At 35.7% G+C, this 21665-nt stretch overlaps 3 protein-coding genes across 4 annotated transcripts; 2 read left to right on the forward strand and 1 right to left on the reverse strand.

The window, feature by feature from the left end:
• The first annotated feature begins 2648 nt into the window (after positions 1-2648).
• On the forward strand, positions 2649-3776 carry LOC145600510 (uncharacterized). Its single transcript, XM_081656395.1, has 2 exons — positions 2649-2813; positions 2916-3776. Exons 1-2 carry the CDS (start codon positions 2649-2651, stop codon positions 3774-3776), a joined length of 1026 nt encoding a protein of 341 aa, XP_081512521.1.
• Positions 3777-8618: 4842 nt separating this feature from the next.
• Positions 8619-13900, forward strand: LOC145601835 (protein mago nashi homolog 2). The gene is made up of 3 exons (XM_081657913.1): positions 8619-8895; positions 9934-10110; positions 13428-13900. Exons 1-3 carry the CDS (start codon positions 8680-8682, stop codon positions 13485-13487), a joined length of 453 nt encoding a protein of 150 aa, XP_081514039.1. The 5' UTR covers positions 8619-8679; the 3' UTR covers positions 13488-13900.
• Positions 13901-14914: 1014 nt separating this feature from the next.
• LOC145602775 (cysteine-rich receptor-like protein kinase 43) lies at positions 14915-21541 on the reverse strand. Of its 2 annotated transcripts, none has more exons than XM_081658931.1 (6): positions 21295-21541; positions 21014-21150; positions 20568-20778; positions 17608-17842; positions 17373-17523; positions 14915-15497 (listed from the first exon to the last, which is right to left on the reverse strand). In XM_081658931.1, the coding sequence occupies exons 1-6, from the start codon at positions 21353-21355 to the stop codon at positions 15096-15098; spliced, it is 1197 nt and encodes a 398-aa protein (XP_081515057.1). In that variant the 5' UTR covers positions 21356-21541; the 3' UTR covers positions 14915-15095. The 2 variants fall into 2 exon arrangements, with proteins under 2 accessions (XP_081515057.1, XP_081515056.1); XM_081658930.1 differs by having other exon boundaries at positions 21014-21153; positions 21295-21539.
• Positions 21542-21665: the final 124 nt, after the last annotated feature.

A 21665-nucleotide genomic window follows, 5' to 3' on the forward strand; every position in this document is an offset into this window, starting at 1 on the left:
TTGTGTGGGACAAAGTCAAGGTTTGACTTAAATTTCCCTCGTAAAGTAGATTACGTGGCATTTAATACCCACAACTACTTCTTTTGCGCTTTAATTCACTTCCCTCCCTTTTACTCTTTGTCTCTCTCTTCTGCTCTGTACTCTCTCTCCATTAAAGGCGATGCAACCAAACTTGAAGAGCTTCAATCAATTTTGCGAACCAACCCCATCTACCTGAAAACGACGTTCCAGTGAGTAGAAGAAGAGAAAGTTCAAGTCTTGGTCCCCAATTTTCGCCAAAAAGGTATGGAATTCTCCCCCAAATCAAGTTTTCCATATGTGGTAAATATGAATGTGATGTGTATAATTATGAAATTTGATTAATTTGCTGGGTGTTTAACTACAATTTCGTTTAAATATGTCTTAATTACTGATGTGTTGTGGTGCTTGGTTAAATTATGTTGATGATGATTTATAATTTGGATTGTGATGTGTGGATTGATATTGAAATCTAGGGTTAAATTATTAATGTGTTAGTGTAATAGATTGAATTGTTGTTGTTTAATTACTGATGTTGATGTTGAAATGCTTTAATTGATGATGAAGAATGTAATTTGTTGTTTGTAACATAATCGCATAGGTGAAAATGTCAACCTCTAATGCGACTGTGACTATTCGATTCTGGTATGGTGGTACTTTTAAAACTGTTAATAATGGTGAGTTGGTGTATGTTGGAGAGGAAGGAAGGACTTTTATTGTAGACACTGATGAGTTGTGTTACTGGGAATTGCTTGACTATGCTAATCATTGTGGGTATATATCTGTGGCTGGAATTTATTACTTAGTGCCAGGGCTGAGTTTAGTGAATGGGTTAAGGAAAATAGATGGAGATAAGGAAGTGCTTGAGCTGAGTGAGATTGCCAAAAAAACTAGGTCTGTGGACTGTTATTTCCTGCACCATGAGAGTCCCCCTCACTTGTCACCTACTGAGCCACCTGTTGTGGAACAAGTGTCAAACCCAATTCTACCGGCAGTAATTATAGAAGAAAACCCCCACCCCAGAAAAGTCAACAAAAGGAAAAAGATGACCCCAAAGAAGGGACCACAAACAAAAGTTGTGGATGTACCTAGGAGAAGCCCTAGGAAACAGAAAGATGCTTCCACCTCAGCCTCTAAAGTACTCTCCCCATCTGCTTTAAGTAAAGATTCCCCCACACCTAAATCTGCCTTTAAATATCCTGTTTCACACCCATCTTTTACTCACCAAACCACTCAAGATAAAGCCTCAAAACCAAATCTGAGTGAGAAACAAACTGTTCCCCCAATCTGAAGGCCCTTCTCAAATCTCTCTTTCTCAATTTCCTTCATTAGAGTTTGTTTCCACAGCTGATTCGCCAAACATTAACTGTACCACAGATGATTTGCCAAACATAAACTCCCAGTTTCTTAATGATTATGAGTGGGAGGATGATAGACCTGACAACCCTTTGAAGTTGAGTGAACTATTACCTGATGGTGAGGGGTCTAGTTCAGATGGAGATCCTGAATTTGATTTGGAGTATCAAAAGTTTTGTGAGGGGTATGAGTATGAAGAGGAGGAAGGTGATGATTATGTTGTAGATGGTGGTCCATTAGAGGGAGATTTTAGTTTGGAAGATATAGATCTGGAGGTTGAAGTACATGTAGGGCAGCCAACTGAGCAGTTAGAAGAAACTGACTTCATTGAAGCTGAATCTGATGATGAAGATGAAGATTGTAGAGAAGCTAGAGAGAGAGTTAACAAATGTAATTCACAGTTGCTTGACATAGCCCAGCAGTTGCAAAAGGAAGCTTGTGAGGGGAAGTTGGGGAAACAACCTAAGGAAATACCAACCATTGTCCAACCAACACCACTTGGGGATTTAAACAGTGATGGTGAGGAGGATATCATCACTCCACCTCTAAGTGAGGATGAGGTTCAAGATTGTAGCAAGCCTAAGAAGGGTGAATTAGTGAAAAGGGACACTGATTTCAGCACATTCATCTGGAAAGTGGGTCAGAGGTTTGCTAAAAGGGGAGACTTTAAGGATGCTGTGAGCAAGTATGCAGTGATGCAGGGGAGGGATCTCAGGTACATCATCAGCAACAAAGACAAGCAACAACTGGGAGTGAAGTGTGTGGGAAGTTGTCCCTTTTATGTGTATTGCTCTGTGCATTCAAGGGATGCAACCTGGTTAGTGAAGAGAGTGGTTGGATCTCATACATGCCACAGGAACATGAACAAAAACAGGCAGCTCAAGTCCTCTTGGGTAGCAAGTCAGATGCTGGAGGTGTTCAAAGCAAGGCCACATTGGCCTGCTAAGGAGATAATTGAAACAGTTAGAAGAGCATACAGAGTGATTGTCAGGAGGGACTTTGCCTATAAGGTGAAGTATCATGCCCATAAGATGATGCATGGATCAATGAAGGAACATTACATGAAATTGGAGAGATACATTGAGGCTTTGAGGCTTGTAAGTAGTGGGACTGTGTTGGAATTGGTTGTTGATCCACAACCAAACACATCAACTCCAATGTTCAAAAGGCTGTTCACCTGCTTTGATGGAGTGAAGGAAGGGTGAAAGACAGGTTGTAGGAGGGTGATCTGTATTGATGCAGCCTTTCTCAAAACATTTCTAGGAGGTCAGATAATGACTGCAGTTGGAAGGGACCCTAATGACCAGATGTATCCAATTTGCTGGGCAGTTGTTGAAGGGGAGAACAACTTGTCTTGGGTCTGGTTTATCACACATTTGCAATCCTGCCTAGATCTTGGAGATGGGAGTGGAGTTGCAATCTTATCTGATGAACACCAGGTTTGACTTTGGCATTTCATTGATGTTATTATCTTTAGAGTATGCTCTATGTTGTAATGTGTGACATAGCTGACTGACTTTTTTTTATTGACTTAAATGCAGGCTATATTACATGCAGTGAATGCTGTGCTTCCAAAAGCAGAGCATAGGCACTGTGCCAGGCATATTTTTGCCCACTGGCACAGGACATACAAGGGTGATGAGATGAAGCTGTTATTTTGGAAGATTGCCAAGGCATACAACAGGGCAGACTATGAGGAAGCAATGGAAGAGTTGGAAAAGTTGAATGCAGATGCTGCCTTAGCTTTTAAGAGGTATGACCCTAAGGTGTTTTGTAGAGCATACCTGGATGAATCTGTGAAAAGTGATGCCATTACTAATAACATGGCAGAAACTTTCAATGCATACATTATTAATGCAAGAACAAAACACATAATCTACATGTTAGAAGATGTTAGGGCTGCATTAATGCAGAGATTAGTGTCTAGAAGAAAGGAGATGGAAAAATGGACTGGAGTCTTCTGTCCTAGAATACAAGCTAGATTAGAGAAAGAAAAAATAAAGGCTGCATATTGTGATGTCTTACCTTCCTCTGACAGATTATTCAATGTGAGGCATTTTTTAGATCAGGTTAATGTTGATTTAGTTGCTAGAACATGTAGCTGTAGGAAATGGAATATGGTAGGAATACCTTGCTGCCATGCCATAGCTTGTATTTATTTTCAAAACAAAGTTGCTGAGGACTACATTGATGATTGCTATAAAGTTGAAACCTACTCCAAGGTATACAGTGGTACAATACCACCTTTTGAAGCAGAAAGGTACTGGCCAAGAGTCCCTTGCAATTTAGACCCACCTCCCATCAAAATTGGGCCTGGTAGGCCCAGAAAAAACAGGATCAAGCATCCTGAAGAATCAAAAAAGAAGCCAGGATCATTGTCTAGGTTGAAGCATCCTGATTGAAATGACATGTAGCATTTGTCAAACTAAGGGCCACAACAAGAGAAGCTATCCAGACAAAGGAAGCTATGTTCCTATAGAGCCACCTGCAAAAAGGCCACAAGGAAGGCCAAGAAAAGAGGCCACAACAGATGCTGCTGCTACTCCTTCCCAGCCATCACAGATTGCTTCTACTTCAACTTCAATGCCAAGTTCATCAGTCCATCACAGTACAACAGCACAGCCCACTCAGCTAGGCAGGGGTAATAGGATGATACTTGGGGGCCAAGGTGCTAGAGGTAGGGGATCAGGTGGGAGAGGTAGGGGATCTGGTGGGAGAGGAAGGGGCAAGTCTGGTGGAGCAACTGAAAATGCTGGTGCTAGCAACCAAGGGCAAGGAAGAGGCAGGGGAAGAGCTAGGGGAAGAGGTAGAGGGAGGCAGCAACTACCTATTGGTGTTGGTGTCTTATTTCATGCAGATGGCACCCCTTTAGAACAGGTATGGTGGTGTTGGTGTTTTTGATTTTTACCTTAATACATTGTCAATATTTTACTCATTTGTGTCTGCATTTTTTTGGTGCAGGGTCCTAGTGCAAGGATCAGGACTAGACAACAAGCATTAGGAGCTTAAGCTAGCCAAACCTCAACCTTAGATCAGCAGCAGTAGTGGAAGCATGAACAATGACCAGTAGAGCCCAGATTTTGGTACTTAATTGGCTTGTATTTTGGATTAAGTATGTTTTTGCTCAAAAAACTTGTTATTTTAAGTATGAACAGTGTATGTAGTATTTTGGTGCACCAGATGTCACTATTTCCTACATGTTAGGTGCACCAAGTGGCATGTTCTTTTGTAGCTTTTGAACACAAAACTTTTACTTGCAACATGTTAATGCATTATTCACAATCTATGTATCCATTTGTTTTTGCTAAGATGATGTTTAGACAACACATTTCATTATTATTAATCCCAGCAAAATGAAGCCACCACATTCCATTAATCACCTTACATAAGAACTACAAACCCAACTTAAACTATGAATATCATCAAGTGTTGTCACTTGTTTGACAGAACTATAACAACAACAACAAAAAACCCAAGACAAAACTAATGCCATAAACAAATTCTTTTCATTCCTTGAACTCCTCATCAACTCCACCCTCATTTCAAATCCTTCTGTCTTCATGTCTTGAATTTCTTCCTCCAAATTATCTTTCTTCAACTGCAACTTCTTCAGTTCTTCATCTCTGATTTTTTGTTCAAACTCCATCTCCAAAATCAAAGTATCCTTTTCCAAAATCTTCAATTGATGGTCCTCCAAATCACTTTGTTCATTCACCCACTTGAACATGTCACAATTTGTGTCCTGCAAATAAATTAAACTAATTTTAATTCAATTAAACCATAAAAACACCAACAAAACATATTAGAGTGACACTTACTAGCCACAAACGACACCCATAAAACTTCACGCCCAAATTGGGCCCATTTCGCACCGTCCTAATCACAGCTTCATTGCCACAATTACAGAGAACTCTTCCTTTCCCAGACGTTTTTGTATTTGAAGAAGAACTTGATGTGGCTGAATTTCTCCTTCTTGAAGACATTGTGAGAGAAGTTTCTGGTATAATCAATAAATCAAAGAAAAGGAAACAGGGGAAGTGAAAGAAAGAAGAAGAAAGAGTCAGGAAGAAGAATAAAAGGGGGGGATTTCTTTTAAAAGGGTGGTAATGACCTAACGGTCATAAGCCACGTCAGCAGGTTACCTGCGAATACCAGTCACAATTACAATTGTTCTATTTCTGGAATAAGTGCATCAAAGGTCATGTTATTCTGGAATAAATCAAAGGTGGTTTTATTTTTGGAAGATGAATGAAAGGTCATGTTATTCTTGACAATTTTTCCATAAGTTTATTCACTGTTGGGGATTTTACTAAAACAAGGGTCACAAAAATGAAGGAAATTAACAACAATCGAAAACCTTCGAGGCGTGAACGATATCACTTTCCCAAAGTAATATTTCGACCCTAATTAAACACACCGAGTATCACGAAATTTACTTGGAGATACAACGAAGACAACCACAATAGTGTGTAGTTTATTTGTGGTCTAATGTAAACAAAACTTTTAATAATTTATGATGATGATAATACTAGAAAAACAAATGCAATACAAAAGAATGAAAAAGAAAGTTACTGTCCTTTTCATCATATGTTACTAGAACATATATATAGCAAAGCAAATAATCTCCTAGCACGGTTTGGTAAATGTCAGTTACTTTGTGATGTCTTGTATGAGTGGATAATGACAACCATTCACAAGAATCTTAATTTCCATTTAAGCCAAATGATGCAATATAACTTAGTATCACAAGTCCACAACCATCACTTGGTATTACTTGGTCTCAAACGTCACTTAGTATTATTTGGCCATTTGAGCCAAATGACACAAAGCATTATATAGCCAAATCATACGATTAAAACCAAAGACAACAGTTAATTATGGTCATTTGCTTTAGCTACTTATTTTTTTAATTAAAAATACAACACCTTAACCTAAGTAAATTAATTAAATAACATGAAAATAGTCTACAATTCTCAAAATAATTCAACAATCCTCCCTGTAGACACCCATTTGTGTCTCCCCAAAACTAAACCCAGTGATGAATGTCTTTCACGTCAAACCATAATCGAATGAGGTGAAAGTGTGGATAAGTCAAGTGTTGCGGTTTAATAAAATTCTCTTCTCTCTGTTTTCAAAAATAACTCTATTTATTAAAAATAGTCAAACCAGTTTAAATTGGTCCATGATTAAGGTCTAATAATAGTGTAGTTGGATGGGGCTCGAAGAGACCTTTACAACGATATATTATAAGCCCAATTCAGATGAATATTGAGGAAGTTATGACCAAAATACTAAACTGGGCCCGGTTAATTATTTACATACGGCCCAATGATCTAGAGGACGGCCCAATGTTAATTATTATTCCTAAAATTATTAGGATTAATTATAACTTTCTAGAAGTTTCTAGAAGGTTCCTTTTAATTCTAATATTATTAGATTTAATAATTATTTATTTTAAGATGGATTTTTATTTGGAATAAAATATTATTATTATTATTATTATTATTATTATATCTCAAAAACAAAAGTCATACAACCTACAATAAATTAGTGGGAAGCCAAGATACAATCTGGGCCCCCACTCCTCTAGCTATAGCAAATCCTACCCTAGTGAAGATATGAGCTGCAGCTATTATTATTATTATTATTATCTTTGAAAACACGTTTTTATCTTCTATACGGATTCCGTAGATCAAGTTGATTAAAGATCGGATTCCGCGTGGAAAAGTGCGTCCAAGTCAGACTGTCGCCAAACGACAAGTCTGTCGCCTCGCGACAGAGTGAATTTCTGGCGACAGCGTGTAGTTTTATTCCTTATCAAATTCCATACTTTTTCGGATTATTTTCCTTATAAATAGGGTCCCAAAACTCCGTTTTCATTCAGAATCACCCAATTCATATGCAAACATGAACACAAATTATCTTGTTTCGAAGCCACAACACTAAGCATTATATTCCTAAACCAAAATAAACTAATTTTATTGGCCAACCAAATTCCAACGATGGAAAGTAGTTTACTAACTCGGGTTTGTCTTTTGATCGGTTCGAGATAAGCTGTAAGACACAAGTAATTGGGATTTCTCACCTAATTATTGCAACTAAGACTACAACATCATCTAAATAAGAAATTATAATCATATTAGAAATTCTGCATTATCATACAAGAAAAGACTCACAACTAAACCTCATCTTTCAATGCAAGCATAGAAGTGCATACATTAGCAATAAGTGGTCATCCAATTACACATGCAAATAACCAATTCTTTAAAAATCAATCATCAACCCAAAGTGGACGTGCAAGCACAAATATTAATCAAACCATGGCTTGGTTGGGTCTTCACCAAACCCCTAACAAGTTAAGGAACTACTCACTAATCATGGCTAAGAACAACATAACTACAACCTAATTCTAGCATTAATCTAACAAGTTGAGAGGAGTGATAAGATGGAAGTGAACATGAAACAATAAAGTAACAAGATTAAGAGACAATTGATTAACAATTCAAAGTAAATAAAATCATAAAATATAAAGAGTAAGAGATAGAGATTACTAAAAGAAGCTTTAAACTTAAAAGGAATTATTGAATTTAAGAACACAAACATCAACTAATCTACTACTCCCTCCGTTTTCAAATACTTGCTCCATTTTCCTTTTTCGGCCGTTTTTAAATACTTGTTCCATTTTCTTATTTGGAAAGCTTTTACAATACAATGATTGAGTTTTGAGAAAATCTAAGCTAATTCACCTGATTTGATTTGATTTGATTTGAAGTGAAGATCTTGTTCAACCCAAACCAATCATAACCTGAACCGATGATGACTCAACCCAATTTCACGTGATCTGTTTTGAACCAAAACTTGATTTAAACCTAACCCAATTCAACCAATGATGATCCGGCTCGATTAGGAGCCGATTTATTTTGAACCAAAACCCGCTTTAAAACTGTCAAAACCTGTTTTCAAACCGATTCAGTTCAACCTAAACTTATTATGACCTGAACGAATTATAATATGACCCAATTAGAAACCGCAATTTAAAAAACCAAAAATAATCAACCCAACAATCAACCTGAATCGACTCGCTAATCTTTTCAATCCATTATAAATCAACGAAACCGTCAAATTCCGAATTGACACCTCTAGGCCTTACTACCCGTTGCAAATTGACACCTCTACCCCTTACAACTCCCCATTGGCCATTGTAAATAACGCAACCTAGTGAAGAATTTAGCTTATAATCGCACCTTTTATTTGAACTCTAATTTCAGAGACAAACCAACACCAGAAGCAGCAGCAGCAGCAGCCATGGCAGAAGAAGAAGCTGGAGAGTTCTACCTTCGATATTACGTCGGTCACAAAGGCAAATTCGGCCATGAATTCCTTGAGTTCGAGTTTCGCCCTGATGGTAAACTTCGTTATGCTAACAACTCCAACTACAAGAATGACACCATGATTCGTAAGGAAGTCTTCCTTACTCCTGCAGTCCTTCGTGAATGCCGTCGCATCATCTCTGAGAGCGAGGTCTGTTTATTAACCTTTTAAATTGTTCTAAATTATTAAGAATTTGGGTTTTAATTTGTTTCATTGAATTTTGAAACCCTAATTTGTAATGGAAGCCCTAATTGTTGAAATTTCTTCCTGAATGATGAATAAACATGCTCAATTTGTTATTTGATATGGTTTGAGTATACATATTTTCATGGAAGCCCTAATTTTAGCAATTTCTTCCTGAATGATGAATGTACTTGGTCAATTTGTTCTTTGATATGGTTTGAGTATACTTATTTTCGTGGAAACAGTAATTGTAGCAATTTCTCCCTGAATGATGAATAAACATGGTCAAATTGTTTGTTTTTTTTTTTTTTTTAATGTGGTTTTAGTATACTTTTTTTCATGGAAGCCCTAATTTTTGCAATTTCTTCCTGAATGATGATTAAATATGGGCGATTTGTTCTATATTATGGTCCGAGTATACTTATTTTCATGAAAGCCTTAATTTTGCAATTTCTTGTTGAATTAATGAATAAACCTGGGAAATTTTATATGGTTTGAATATACTTGCTTCCATGGAAAGCGTCAAACAAGAAAGACAAAAAAAGCCTCATTAATTAAGGTTAAGATATACAAGTGTTTTGCACCTAGATTGTCAAACAGGTTGCTAGGTTTGTCACTTTTTGGGTAAATTCCTTTTTGTTTCAGGTCATAATTTTATTTCTTAAGAACTTAACTCTTTTTAATGGAGTTTGTTGGTCAGTAGAAGTAATCAATTATGGCAACATTATAGGTCATTTAACGATTTTAGATTTTATAGGTCATTGGATTTGTTTTGTGAGTGATATAAGTTGTAAATGCATTAAGCACCCACTTTTTAAACTTAATGGATTGTGTTACTTATGTGTTTTTGTAGGTTTTTTTTTTTATTCTTGAGATGTGTAAGATTGCTTAAACGGTGATTAATGACCGTTTAGGCAAAAGATAGTTCATAATGCTTGTGATTATGGTGCTTGTAGTTATATGAAGTATTTTTTAAATTTATTTTTCAAAATTTTGTTTAAGTAGATTATGAAAGAAGATGATAACCTATGGCCTGAACCTGATGTTATCGGGAGGCAAGAGCTGGAGATTGTGATGGGCAATGAGCATATCTCATTTACAACTTCAAAAATTGGTTCACTTGTTGATGTCCAGAGTAGTAAAGATCCCGAAGGGCTTCGGATCTTTTACTATCTTGTTCAGGTCAGTATTTCTGATTTCTTTAGATTATAGTTCATGTTTTTATTTTTTATGACAGTCCTGCAATGAAATATGCTTATGGAAATCTTTTGTTAATATGTTTCCTGTTGATTGTTTCTTTCTTTCTTTTTTTAGTTCTCGTACTTTGAATTACGAATCTATTGTATTTTGCATTTGTTGCTCTATGTATTTTATTCTCTTGAATGAAGGTTATGGAACGTCAAAGTAAAAAGCAACAGGTTGATAGGTTGTATTTTAATCATCACTAGGGTGCGCGATGCGCGCAGTGTGGCTAGTATGCTTATTGTGGTACAATGCTAAATATAAGCAAGATTATGGCCAACTGGAGATTGTAAGTGTGGAAATGTTGCTGCATTAAAATAGGAGTGGTAGGCCTTTTGTATTGAGGCAGCAAAGTTTTGTCCTTATGGTGTCCTAGCAACAACGCAACAATGTGGCATTGCTGTGAGCTATTAGAGGCTTTAGATCTTATAATTAATAGAGTCATATACCCGTGTTAGAACAGTTTGAATGAACATAGCATTACGGATACTATATGCTGAATCGATGGTTTTGATTTTAATTATTTTGTTTGGTAAAAAGGAATGCAATGCATTAATGATTAAAAAAACTACATAGTTCTGCTACTTAAGCTATCTCAATCTGCTGAATAAAGTTCCATACAAAAGCAAGAGATTTGGTGTAAGACACTTTTCTCTCTTATATAGTTATATACAAATAGGTCTATGATGTTTGGCCATGGCCTGCGTTACTCCGACACCTTCCTTGGCCATGGGTGTCGCGTGTCGACACGACATGACGCGCGACACGACCCTTGACACGGCTCTGAGAAAGTGTCGACTCGATGGTCAAAAAATGTCTGAAATAGGTGTTGACTTCATATAATCAAGATTTGTAATTTAAAATTGTAGGGTTTAATTCAAAAATCTACCACAAAAAGAAAGGGAATAAGGAAAAAAAAATGAGGAAACGCCATTAAAACCGATGAGTTCTTAGATCTGAACTAAAAGAAGAGAGAGAAAGTACATTTTTTGACAGCTGTAAAGGGTAGCACATGTAAATTTATGTAATGGGTTTAGAAGGTTTATTAATTCTATATTATAAAGTTGGTGGGACAATAGTGGGCTACTAGTCACTGGCTATAACAGATGGCCTTTTAAATTGTGGTACTCAGTAATAAAACACAAATAAGCTTTGTAGTAATAAGAAATAGGTAACTAGTACTGTATTTGGATAAAGGGAAAATACAATTTAATCTGCCAGATAAACGAATTTTTGTTAATTTGATGGCATTTTTGTAAATATATTGAAAAAGGAGGGTCATTCATTCAGTACTTTTGGTGAGCTGTCGAATTACTGTTTGCCTTTTGCTTTTACTGTTTGGTGAGGAAATTACACATGTACCCCTCAACTATTACATGAAAAGACGCATATACCCCTCCACTGCTACTTGAAAAGACAATTATACCCCCAGATAATACTGGGTATCCCTCTTGGATAAAAGGTCATAATAAATTATACTCGTAATAATTAAATTTCTAACCTAAATAAAAATTAATTAAAAATCCTAAATAATGATATTAAATTTTCAGTTTTATGACTTTTATCTATTTTTTATTTTCAAGTGTCGGATTAAATTTTTCGGACACTTTATACAGTAGTCGTATCCTAAATATCAGTCAAGACACTCCCTTGACCGTGTCGAAGTGTCGACCAAAATTTAAGATTGAGGTGTCGGACACTCCGATACCTTGTCAGACACGACACGTAGAGACGAGTCCGAGTAACATTGGCCATGGCATTTGCAATTTGATTTTCTTTCCCCCTATAATGTGGATAAGCTTTAGTGTCTGGGAGTTTTGGAATAGCTTCCTTCATTCATACGAGATATTGTGGTACTCCGTACTTATTATGAAACAAAGATTGATGTTGGAGGAGATGCACACATTTGTATAATCTGATAAAATCCATCTGATGCAGTGCAAAACTTTTTGCAAGAAGGCCTGCTCTTATGCTGAATAATTCTGCTGCTAGAGCATTAAAAGCATAACTTTTTTCTGTAAAATCCACTACTTTGCTCTCCCATTCAATCACTCAAGTGACCAGCAAATCCGACATTCGCATTAGGATTTAGCATGTGTGCATGATCACAGGAACCAAGAAAAGATTCCAGAGTATGGATTGATAAAGGGGTGGGTATACCAACTGACTGGCTTCTATAAATTTGTAAACTAAAGTAGCAGCGTAGTGGAGGATAATGGAAGGGATAGAGGTGACACTATGATCTAATTATACTCCTCCAGACTTTGAAACAAATAAGATGGAAACAAAATGTTCCACCCCATGTCCCTGACCAAATCCTTGCATTTCATATTAGTTTTAAGCCACTGTGTAAAGATCCATCCATTGAAATGCTAGGACTAGGAAGCAGGTGCCATATGAGGAGAAAGATAGGATTCTCAATTGATGTGATTTGAGTTTTCAGTGTTTCTGTTGCATGCAAGGCTCTTTTGGGAGCATATCCCAACCTAAGTACTTAACTAAAATATCATGGGCTTAGAACACTTGAATAAATATCTTGGACTCAAAGCAAATGTAACTCCTGTTTGATGGTGATCCATTTCTTTTCCTCTTTTTCAGGGATGCTATCTTTTGATGTTGTTTGCAGCATGTGAGGCTTAGCTCATTAAAAAGAAATTTTATAGGCTTTTAAGTCTTAAACTCACTTATTATTCAAGATTTATAGTTACTGCATTTTCAAGAATATTGTCATGAATTCATCTTGGAAGATCATTTACATTGTGTGTTTTCACTATGATTTGGCCTTGTTTTTTTTTTTCTTCGAAAGGCCTTGGGTTAGTTTCTGGCCTTTCTGCTACTCAAGCAAAAAATATTATGCTGTTAGGTCCAACCTGCTCCTTTTTTTTACCCTTACCCAAGACAGATTTGATGATGAGTTTTCGTAACCAATACGTTTAATGAAAAATCCAAGGGATGAATTTTGTGTAGACAGAACACCATATTGAGTGGAATGAATTTTTCTGGTACCTGCAGGAGATGAATCGTGGTGGACTTTTTGTTTGGTTCTGTAATCTGTATAGACTGAGGATAGAAAGTTTGTCATTTGATAAATAGAAGGATTTGTGTTTGATGCAATCAAAGACCTTAATGCTGACTATTGTGTTGGGTGGACAATTTTTTGTCTTTCAATGCTCTCTGTGTTTGTACGTATCCTTAGTGTGCGTGATCTTTGTACAATACACATGTAATACTGAACTTTTGCCTCATTGTTCATGCAGGACTTAAAGTGTTTTGTATTCTCACTTATCTCACTTCACTTCAAAATCAAGCCAATATGAGATCTGGAGCGGATTTTGAATTTTGGCTTATATGTTTGCATAGAAAAATCACTTTTGGTGGTCGTCTGGAGATGTATTCTGATTAAAATGTGTGCACATGTGACTGAATCTTCGTGGATTTGGCGTGTTTCTTGGTGGATTTAGTCTGTATTGCACTATGACTTGGGATGGACATTTATGGATGTTCGTTTTTTTTTTTCTGCGTCTAGCTGGTAGAAATGTTTCATGGACATCTGCACTTTAAGAATATTCAGCATTTGATTTTTATGCTTACTCATTGTTTCAATCTCCATTATAGTGATGTGATTAATGCCACAATATCGCATCATAATTCGTGACATGAAATTGAGAGGCTGAGGCTGGCTTTCCATCTCTTTTCAACTATACATACATTTTTCACTTTTCACTTTTCACTTCACTCTTATCAGTGTACATTTATACCTTTAATATCTGTATGTTTATTTTCTACTCGTAAGAAATTATAAAGGTTGATATTTTGAAAGTATATTATTAGTGTCACAATGCAATGTTTTATGAGTGTTCTATTAAGGTCCTCTAGAATTGAAATACACTATCAGTTTTCAAGCAGAATTGTGGTTTAAGACAGGATGACCTGCTGTTTCAATATTTAAAGTTCTAAACGAAATCGGTTTTCCTTTTAAGGACATGTCAAATTGGTTTATTGAGCATCTGCTCATTAGTAATTGAAGACATCCCAATTAGAGAATGGAGTTGACACTTTATCCGATTCTTTTATAGTGAAGATGGACATACTAGTAATCGAGCCTTACTCTTTGTTACAAGACTTGCAACATCATGAGCTATTTGGCTAGAAAGAAATGAGAAGATTGCATTCAGGTTTTAACACCCTAGTAAACAGAATTCTGGAAAGAGTTACCTCGTCCCAAAGGATTATGAATCCTATATCCAATTGGCTTTCATGGACATGGAATTCTTACACTCCCCTAAACTAGAGCCAATTCATCCCCGCTCCCCTAGGTTTCTCAGGGCAATCATGGGATGTTCTAAGTTTGGCTCCTCTGTAAACTAAATTCAACTAGATGAAGCCCAAGACGAAAACGCAATCATGGGATGTTCTAAGTTTGGCTCCCTTAGCTTTCTCAACTCTGCTCTCCCAGCCAAGCCTTAATATTGCTCGACTCAATTGGTCTCGACTTGACCAATTACATGTAAATTGGTGTGAGTTTTGTACATCATTTTTCATTAAAAAAAGTCTCCACTTCAGAATTTCGGTATTTCATGGAGTTTCCACCAATGGCAAACAGAGAACAAGTTTCAGGTCATATTTCGTTATATACCCTCCCTAATTAAAAAAATGTATATTAATAAGTAAAAAAAATTATGTAACTCTCTCTTGAATAAAAAAAATTAAAAAAAAAAAAAAAAAAAAGGAAATTCAATGAATCTCATAGCTTGTGATGATCACGATGAACAAATAGTTCACCTTTCTTTCAATCTATCCTCATTTACATTCCTAGACGGCATTACAAAAAAAACAAAGGATACAAATAAATTTCTATGTACAAATTTTTTATAAGAATAACAAACCCCCTCCTAATCAATCTTCTAATTTACCCTCGAAAATTATTATTCACTCGGTTGCATAGGCCGTTTACCACGAGGATCTGAACCTAGACTCCTAGCAGTATGGGTGGTGGTGTTGGTAACACTCATCGTACTGGAGGTGTGATCAGTTCTAGTTGTGGAAGATGCACCCGAAGATGCAGTATGAGAGGATGATCCACCTGGATTCCGTGACCTCCGATATCTTGAGCCAGGGAAGCCAGGCCTGGTTGGTTCTTCCAGGCTCGTTGGTTTCCTTGACAACAAGACCACTACACGACGCATTGATGGCCTTAAATTAGGATCCGATTGGGTGCATAACAGCCCTATTTGAACGCATAGAGCTACTTGTTCTGCATCTTCGGGAATAGCTATTGATGGGTCCAGAACTTCCAGACTTCTGCTTTTCTTGAATAGCTTGTAAGCCTGCCAAACCAAAATTTACCTATTATGTTTTACACCTTAGATAACATTGTAGTTCTTACACTGCAATGCTTAAAAATTTGTCCACATTTTCCATTATATAAGAAATGATTCAAATGAACACAGGATATATACAATTATGGCGGCGGCAAACATTTTAATTTCCTCAAAAGACTGACTGTATGGTGGTTACAGTAGTTGGAATGTACAAATTTGGTATCGCTTCCAACTTCCAAGTTTCTCTGGAACCTTGGCTTAGCCATTTACTTTGCTATTCCTGCCCTTTCGACACGTCAAAAACATGAAATAGACGGCATTACAATGACCTCGAGCTCATCAGCCCATCTTTTACTCATCCTTAGTCTTTAGCAAGCTCAGTATGAAGCCAATCTATAAACATCGAAATGGTACGATGCTGCATATCATTAAAGACCGACTTCCCAATGATATTCTTGACAAATAATTTTGTGGCCATTATTTTAAAATTAATCTTTACGTTGACAAGTAAAACCTCAGACCCCACTTGACTCTTGACCCATCAATATATTATTTACGTTGACAATATCCAAATAGATACAATTTTGGCCATAGATATTTGTGGAAAATCTCCATAACAAAAGTCACAAATCTGAATCACCCTGTCACCTTCCCACAAAATTAAATAAATAAATAAAAATAAAATAAATATTCTCTGTAGTTGCTAGATTATCTAAACTTGTCAGATTATTTTGAAACAAAAAAAATTTGTAATACAGTTTCATGTTTACCCGTGTAAAACTTTCGACATTTTTATCTTTAATCTATTATTAGGTTTATAAAACACAACTACTTTCTTCCCGCATAAAAAACAAAAGAAGGTTAATGAGGGATGTGTAAATAGTGAAGAAATCCAAATTATACAATTAAAAATAAATAAATATTAAAAAAAAAAAAAAAACAAAACAAAAAACAAAAAAAACAAAAAGGATGAAGTACTTTGTATATTTTAAGAAAACAGGGCTCATTTTTTTCAAGAGCTTACCTGATCAATGAGACAATGTTTGAAAATAAGCAAAAATTGAGATGAACTCTTCTATCATCATGCAGACGTCAAGGAATGCAAAAAGTAGACGGCAGCCACCTCCCAACATATCCCCACATAATAACTCACGTAATAAACTTTGTCACAAATAAGATATAAAATGGTTTTTTTTTTAAAAAAAAAGATGTAAAATAAAACATACTCCGTATATAAGAAATAATCTACAATATTTAGGTCAAATGATTATCTGGTGAGTAATATTGACTAGGAAAGTCCAAAAAGGTAAGCTGGAATAAAAATAGGTTTTGTGGGCGTGAAGAAACTCTACCAGATTTTGGCAAGAGCATGCAGCTGAATTCCTGGTGCATCCTAAAGCCTAGGTTCATTAATCGTCGTCACTGAAGAAAAACAACAGTTTCTACTTTAAACCCGAGATCGTAGTTACTCATGCATCCCAGCATACAATGATGGAATGATTAACAAGTAAAAAATGGGACAGATTCATTCATACCATATATTTCATTAAACTCCTTAATAGATGTCGAATTGGCAGTTCCAAAACTCCCTCTGATCCAAAATATTATTAGTAGCTTTAGTTGATTGATTTTGATCAAAGATATAAAACGTTTTGTACTACCAATTTACAATTACATGTCAGTTCATGGCTTGATGTCAAAACCATAATTAAGTTGATAGTTTGAATACATTACAAAACATCATTTTTTAATTTATACGGCTTTACTAAATCCAACTAACAACAAATATGATAGGAAATACCTAACTACAAACAACCAATATAAAGGATCATAGGGAGAACAATTTGTTAAATAGATTGACTTGTAAAACCAATAACTTACCCAATCAAGTAAATTTTGAGCATCAAGGGATAGATTGTATGAAGAGTTCCGCTGACCACTAATCAGCTCAAGCATCAAAACTCCAAAACTGAATACATCGGCTTTCACTGATAAATGCCCGTGCATGACATATTCTGGAGCCATATAACCACTGTTTCAGTCAAACAAACTGCAGGTTACAGAGCAAGAACATTGCCACATTGGGAAAAAACAACTCTATAATAGTAAGACATACTTGGTACCCGCAACTCTAGTATTTACATGTGTTTGATCTTCAGGAAAGAGGCGAGCCATGCCAAAATCAGCAATTTTAGGGATCCACTTATCATCAAGTAAGATATTACTAGCCTTGATGTCACGGTGAATGATGCAACTATGTGCATCTTCATGAAGATAAAGCAATCCTTTAGCTACACCTGCTATAACTTCATACCGTTTCTTCCAATCAAGTTGTTGACGTTTATCTGGCTCTGTATCAAACACCATCAATATCAATTTATTTGGCTATAAAATGAAGCAGTTTTATTCAAATAAGTGCAATTCTGTAGTTAAGCGACAATGGCATTTTAGGAGTTGCTAAGGTTAAAAGTTAAGCATGGATTCATCAATTACGTCAGGCCTCATGAAAGCAATGCTTCACAATGTTAAAAAACTAATGAGAAGAAAATATTATGGATCGATTATTTGGTGTACAGAACTTAGAAAAACATACAGTCAAAACTCAAAAGTCATGACTTCAATTACGACCACATGTTTGAAGTACAATAGGTACTGCACCGGATGCCATAAGTGCACAACTTTAAAACTTCAATATCATGATAGTTTTGAAACTTTGACCAACCTAAAGGTTGTATGTGAACAAGGAGAAAGATTTTCAAACCAATCATATGATCCCACCTGAAGGACGTATGTGAACTAGTAGAAAAAATTTCAAATCTCATCATATGCCCCCACAATACAACCAAAGGTTGTATGTGAACAGGCAGATTTTTTTTTTTTTTTCTCACCGTATGCTCCCACAATATAAATGCGATGATCCCTCCCCTTTCCTTGTCTTTGACACATATAATGCGCCAAAATACAGCTTTCTATCATCCAAAAGGCTTCAAAACATCACTAAATTCTCTGATTTCCTAACCAGCAATCATAAACTTCCTAGAATTTTAAATATAAAGCAAAAGTCAAGCACTGAAACAATTTCCTTGCCCCAATAATCATGCCAACAGCAGCCAGATCAATCATGAATGAAAAATCTAAAAAAGGTATAGATTGTCATCATTTGCTGATTTCCCCTACAATTACCAACACTTATCTCATTGTTCAGTATTGACATAATGATCCTTAAGAACTTTTCAAGTTTGCATTGGTATAATCCATATGGGTTTTGACATAAAGATGAAGATCAAAATGTGAACGCAACTTATAGTAAAATTATCAAAGGCTTCCAAAATAAAATCCAAGACAATAATCTGAAGGCCATAATTGCATTTAATACCCAGAAGCAAATTGTGGCAGTCAAACAACTATCTATACAAAATCTAAGCAAGATAATATAATGTAATCATCTAAGAAAACTTTTCAGGGGTTTAAGATTCATTGATCATTTATCAATATAGAAGAACAAGCTAATGTTGATGCTTTAACCAGGATAAACACCAGAGATACAAGTATCTAATGATAAGCTCACCCAGTTGTTTTGAATCGTGAGCTTAGGTTCTGTCATCCTAAGCATTATCAACAACTAAGGAGCATGCTTTGCAGAGGAATATTTATTGCCTAACTTCTCAACGAAGAGAGAAAAACCTCATTCACACCAAATCTGAATCATTCAACTTCATCCAATGGCTCGAATCAAAAACCCAAGGAGTCATTGAGAAAAATATAACTGTTGCAAATAGGAAACAGGTCCATGAGCATCCCTACATATCATGGTTACATATCATGGTTATGGAAGTGTATTGAAGGATGTTTTGCTTGTTCTGACTTCTGACAACTCCTTTACTGCAAATACCTCCTGATGACATAGAGAACTCTACACAGGGTCCAAAAGATCTCAAATAAGCTCTCCTAAGCCTGGATCAAACTCATTGTCATCCTTAAAACACTTATTATCCCCAAAAAAGGCAAGCGACTCTCGTAAAAAGGCCTTTTGCTCAATAACACGAACATACCAACCAAAGTGGCCTTGGAAACACTGGATACATTTATTCCATCATCTGTCCAGCATTGGAGATTGGCAAGCCATGGTATTCCCTTCCCTAACAAATCAAGTACCCAAAAGTTACCTAGATTATGGGTTTTACCGTCATCCTATGATGGAAGAATCAGCTGTTTCATCCCTAGAGAATAACCAATTACTAGCGCCGTAAAAAACTAGAGTATTTGCTGTAATTTTACACTCTTATTTACAGAGATTGCTTCGGTTGGAGCTTGTACAAGAGAGATAAACTCATATACGTAACCTTAATATCGATATAAATATTTTTACAAAAATATTTTGCTCTATCCACCTCCACAAGCAACATAGTAGTATGCCCTTTAAAGGCCATAATATTAATACTCCGTCAAACTAAACTACTCCATATAAGAGTCACATGCACTATATTGGAATGTCCAAGAAAACATTCCATTTTCCTGAATTTATTAGCAATACCAACCAACATTTCAATTTAGTATCTTGCTCAAAGCATACTTAAATACTTCTTCAATTATGATGAGTAAAGAAAACAAACAATATTTCAAATACAATGAGCATAATGTAATTAAGAAGTGTCATAATGCGAACTAGTAACACGACAACTAACAACCACAATTACCATCACAAAATTACCTCACAATCAATGATTTTTCCATGCAGTTTTTCTCAATTTCCTTTGTTTGGTTTGTAAAGGGGTAAAAAAAAAAAAAACAATTTTCCCAATGGTGGAAAATAACTCTCTAAGGATGGAAAGCATTTTCCTCCCGAAATGAAAGGGAGTGGAAGCCATATTTTCCTCCCACATCCTTACCATCTTTTTTTCTTTAATCTAATGTATCCATAGCTTATAGTGTAAGAAAACAAACAATGGAAAACTACTTAGCAATTGTATTCTTCCATAAAAATTGTTTTCCATTAAAATCATTTTCAAATTTCTCATCAAATCAAACGGAGCCTAAACACAAGACAAAATCATTGCAAATTGACAGAAATCTTACTGAATAGAAGCTTGTCGACGCTTTCATGGGAGACATATTCATAAACAAGGAGTTTATTATCACCATGTGTACAATAACCCAACAAATTCACAACATTTCTATGTTGCACACGAGCTAACAACTTTGCCTCATTGATGAATTCTTTCTGCCCTTGTCTTGAATGCTGTGACAGCATTTTCACTGCTACCTCTCTTCCATCCAACAATTTACCCTACACCCACAAAAATTTCCCAATTTCACTACTTTGGCATAACCAAACTTCTATTTTAGCAATTAAAATTTCCTTACATACTTATATCCAACTCAGTAATCCAGATGATCCGGGTTCGAGCCGGGAGAGCATTCCCTGGGCTCGAACCCAAAACCTCTAGTTAAGCTGAAACAACTCCCCTACTAAATCACTTGTTGGTCCAAATTTTCTATTTGAATAAACAAAATTAACATACCTTAAAAACAGGACCAAAACCCCCTTCACCAAGCTTGTGAGAAGGGTGAAATTTATCAGTTGCTTTGATTAATGTCTCATATGAAAATTGTTTTTGCTCTTGTGCTGCAATCTTCTGCAAATCTGCCTCTTTTGAGCCTTCTAACAAATACCCAATTCAAAAAACATACAAAAACTTTAGAAATTAAGCTACAATCACAAATTATAAAGTAATAATCATAATAATCAATATACAAAAATAAAGAAAAGGGTTTTTTTTTTTTTTTTTTTTTGGTTGGGTACCTTTGTCAGAGTAGAATTTAAAAGGATTCATCATGCTCTTGATGAAGTCTTTGGCTTTCATATTTTGATTCAGAAATTCAATCAAATTCCATAGAAATGGAATAAAACTAAAGATTAAAAAAATATTAAAAGCAGGTTGAAAAATCTGAAGTTTGTGAGGAAAAAGTTGGCTGACTTTTCCACAGGTAATAAATTAATAAACAAATAAATTGATGATAGAAATTGTTAGCTAAAATTGAGAAGGGGGGATGTTAAAGCAAGAAAAGGTGAGTTGACTTGAAATTGAAATTGACTAAATATTTAATGTTGTTAGCGACGACAATAGTGAGGTGTTGAAAGAGTAGTATGAAAGTTGAGTATGTACGCGTAGA

Source organism: Chenopodium album, chromosome 21, assembly GCF_948465745.1.
Source record: "Chenopodium album chromosome 21, dcCheAlbu1.1, whole genome shotgun sequence".
NCBI lineage: Eukaryota > Viridiplantae > Streptophyta > Magnoliopsida > Caryophyllales > Amaranthaceae > Chenopodium > Chenopodium album.

Coding starts and splice junctions, on each gene's coding strand:
- LOC145600510 (XM_081656395.1), top strand. CDS start 2,649: ATGACTGCAGTTGGAAGGGACCCTAATGACCAGATGTATCCAATTTGC. Junction 2,814..2,915: donor TCTTATCTGATGAACACCAG/GTTTGACTTTGG, acceptor ACTTAAATGCAG/GCTATATTACATGCAGTGAA.
- LOC145601835 (XM_081657913.1), top strand. CDS start 8,680: ATGGCAGAAGAAGAAGCTGGAGAGTTCTACCTTCGATATTACGTCGGT. Junction 8,896..9,933: donor GCATCATCTCTGAGAGCGAG/GTCTGTTTATTA, acceptor TTGTTTAAGTAG/ATTATGAAAGAAGATGATAA. Junction 10,111..13,427: donor TCTTTTACTATCTTGTTCAG/GTCAGTATTTCT, acceptor TTGTTCATGCAG/GACTTAAAGTGTTTTGTATT.
- LOC145602775 (XM_081658930.1), bottom strand. CDS start 21,355: ATGAAAGCCAAAGACTTCATCAAGAGCATGATGAATCCTTTTAAATTC. Junction 21,154..21,294: donor TAAATTCTACTCTGACAAAG/GTACCCAACCAA, acceptor GGTATTTGTTAG/AAGGCTCAAAAGAGGCAGAT. Junction 20,779..21,013: donor GTTTTGGTCCTGTTTTTAAG/GTATGTTAATTT, acceptor TTGTGGGTGTAG/GGTAAATTGTTGGATGGAAG.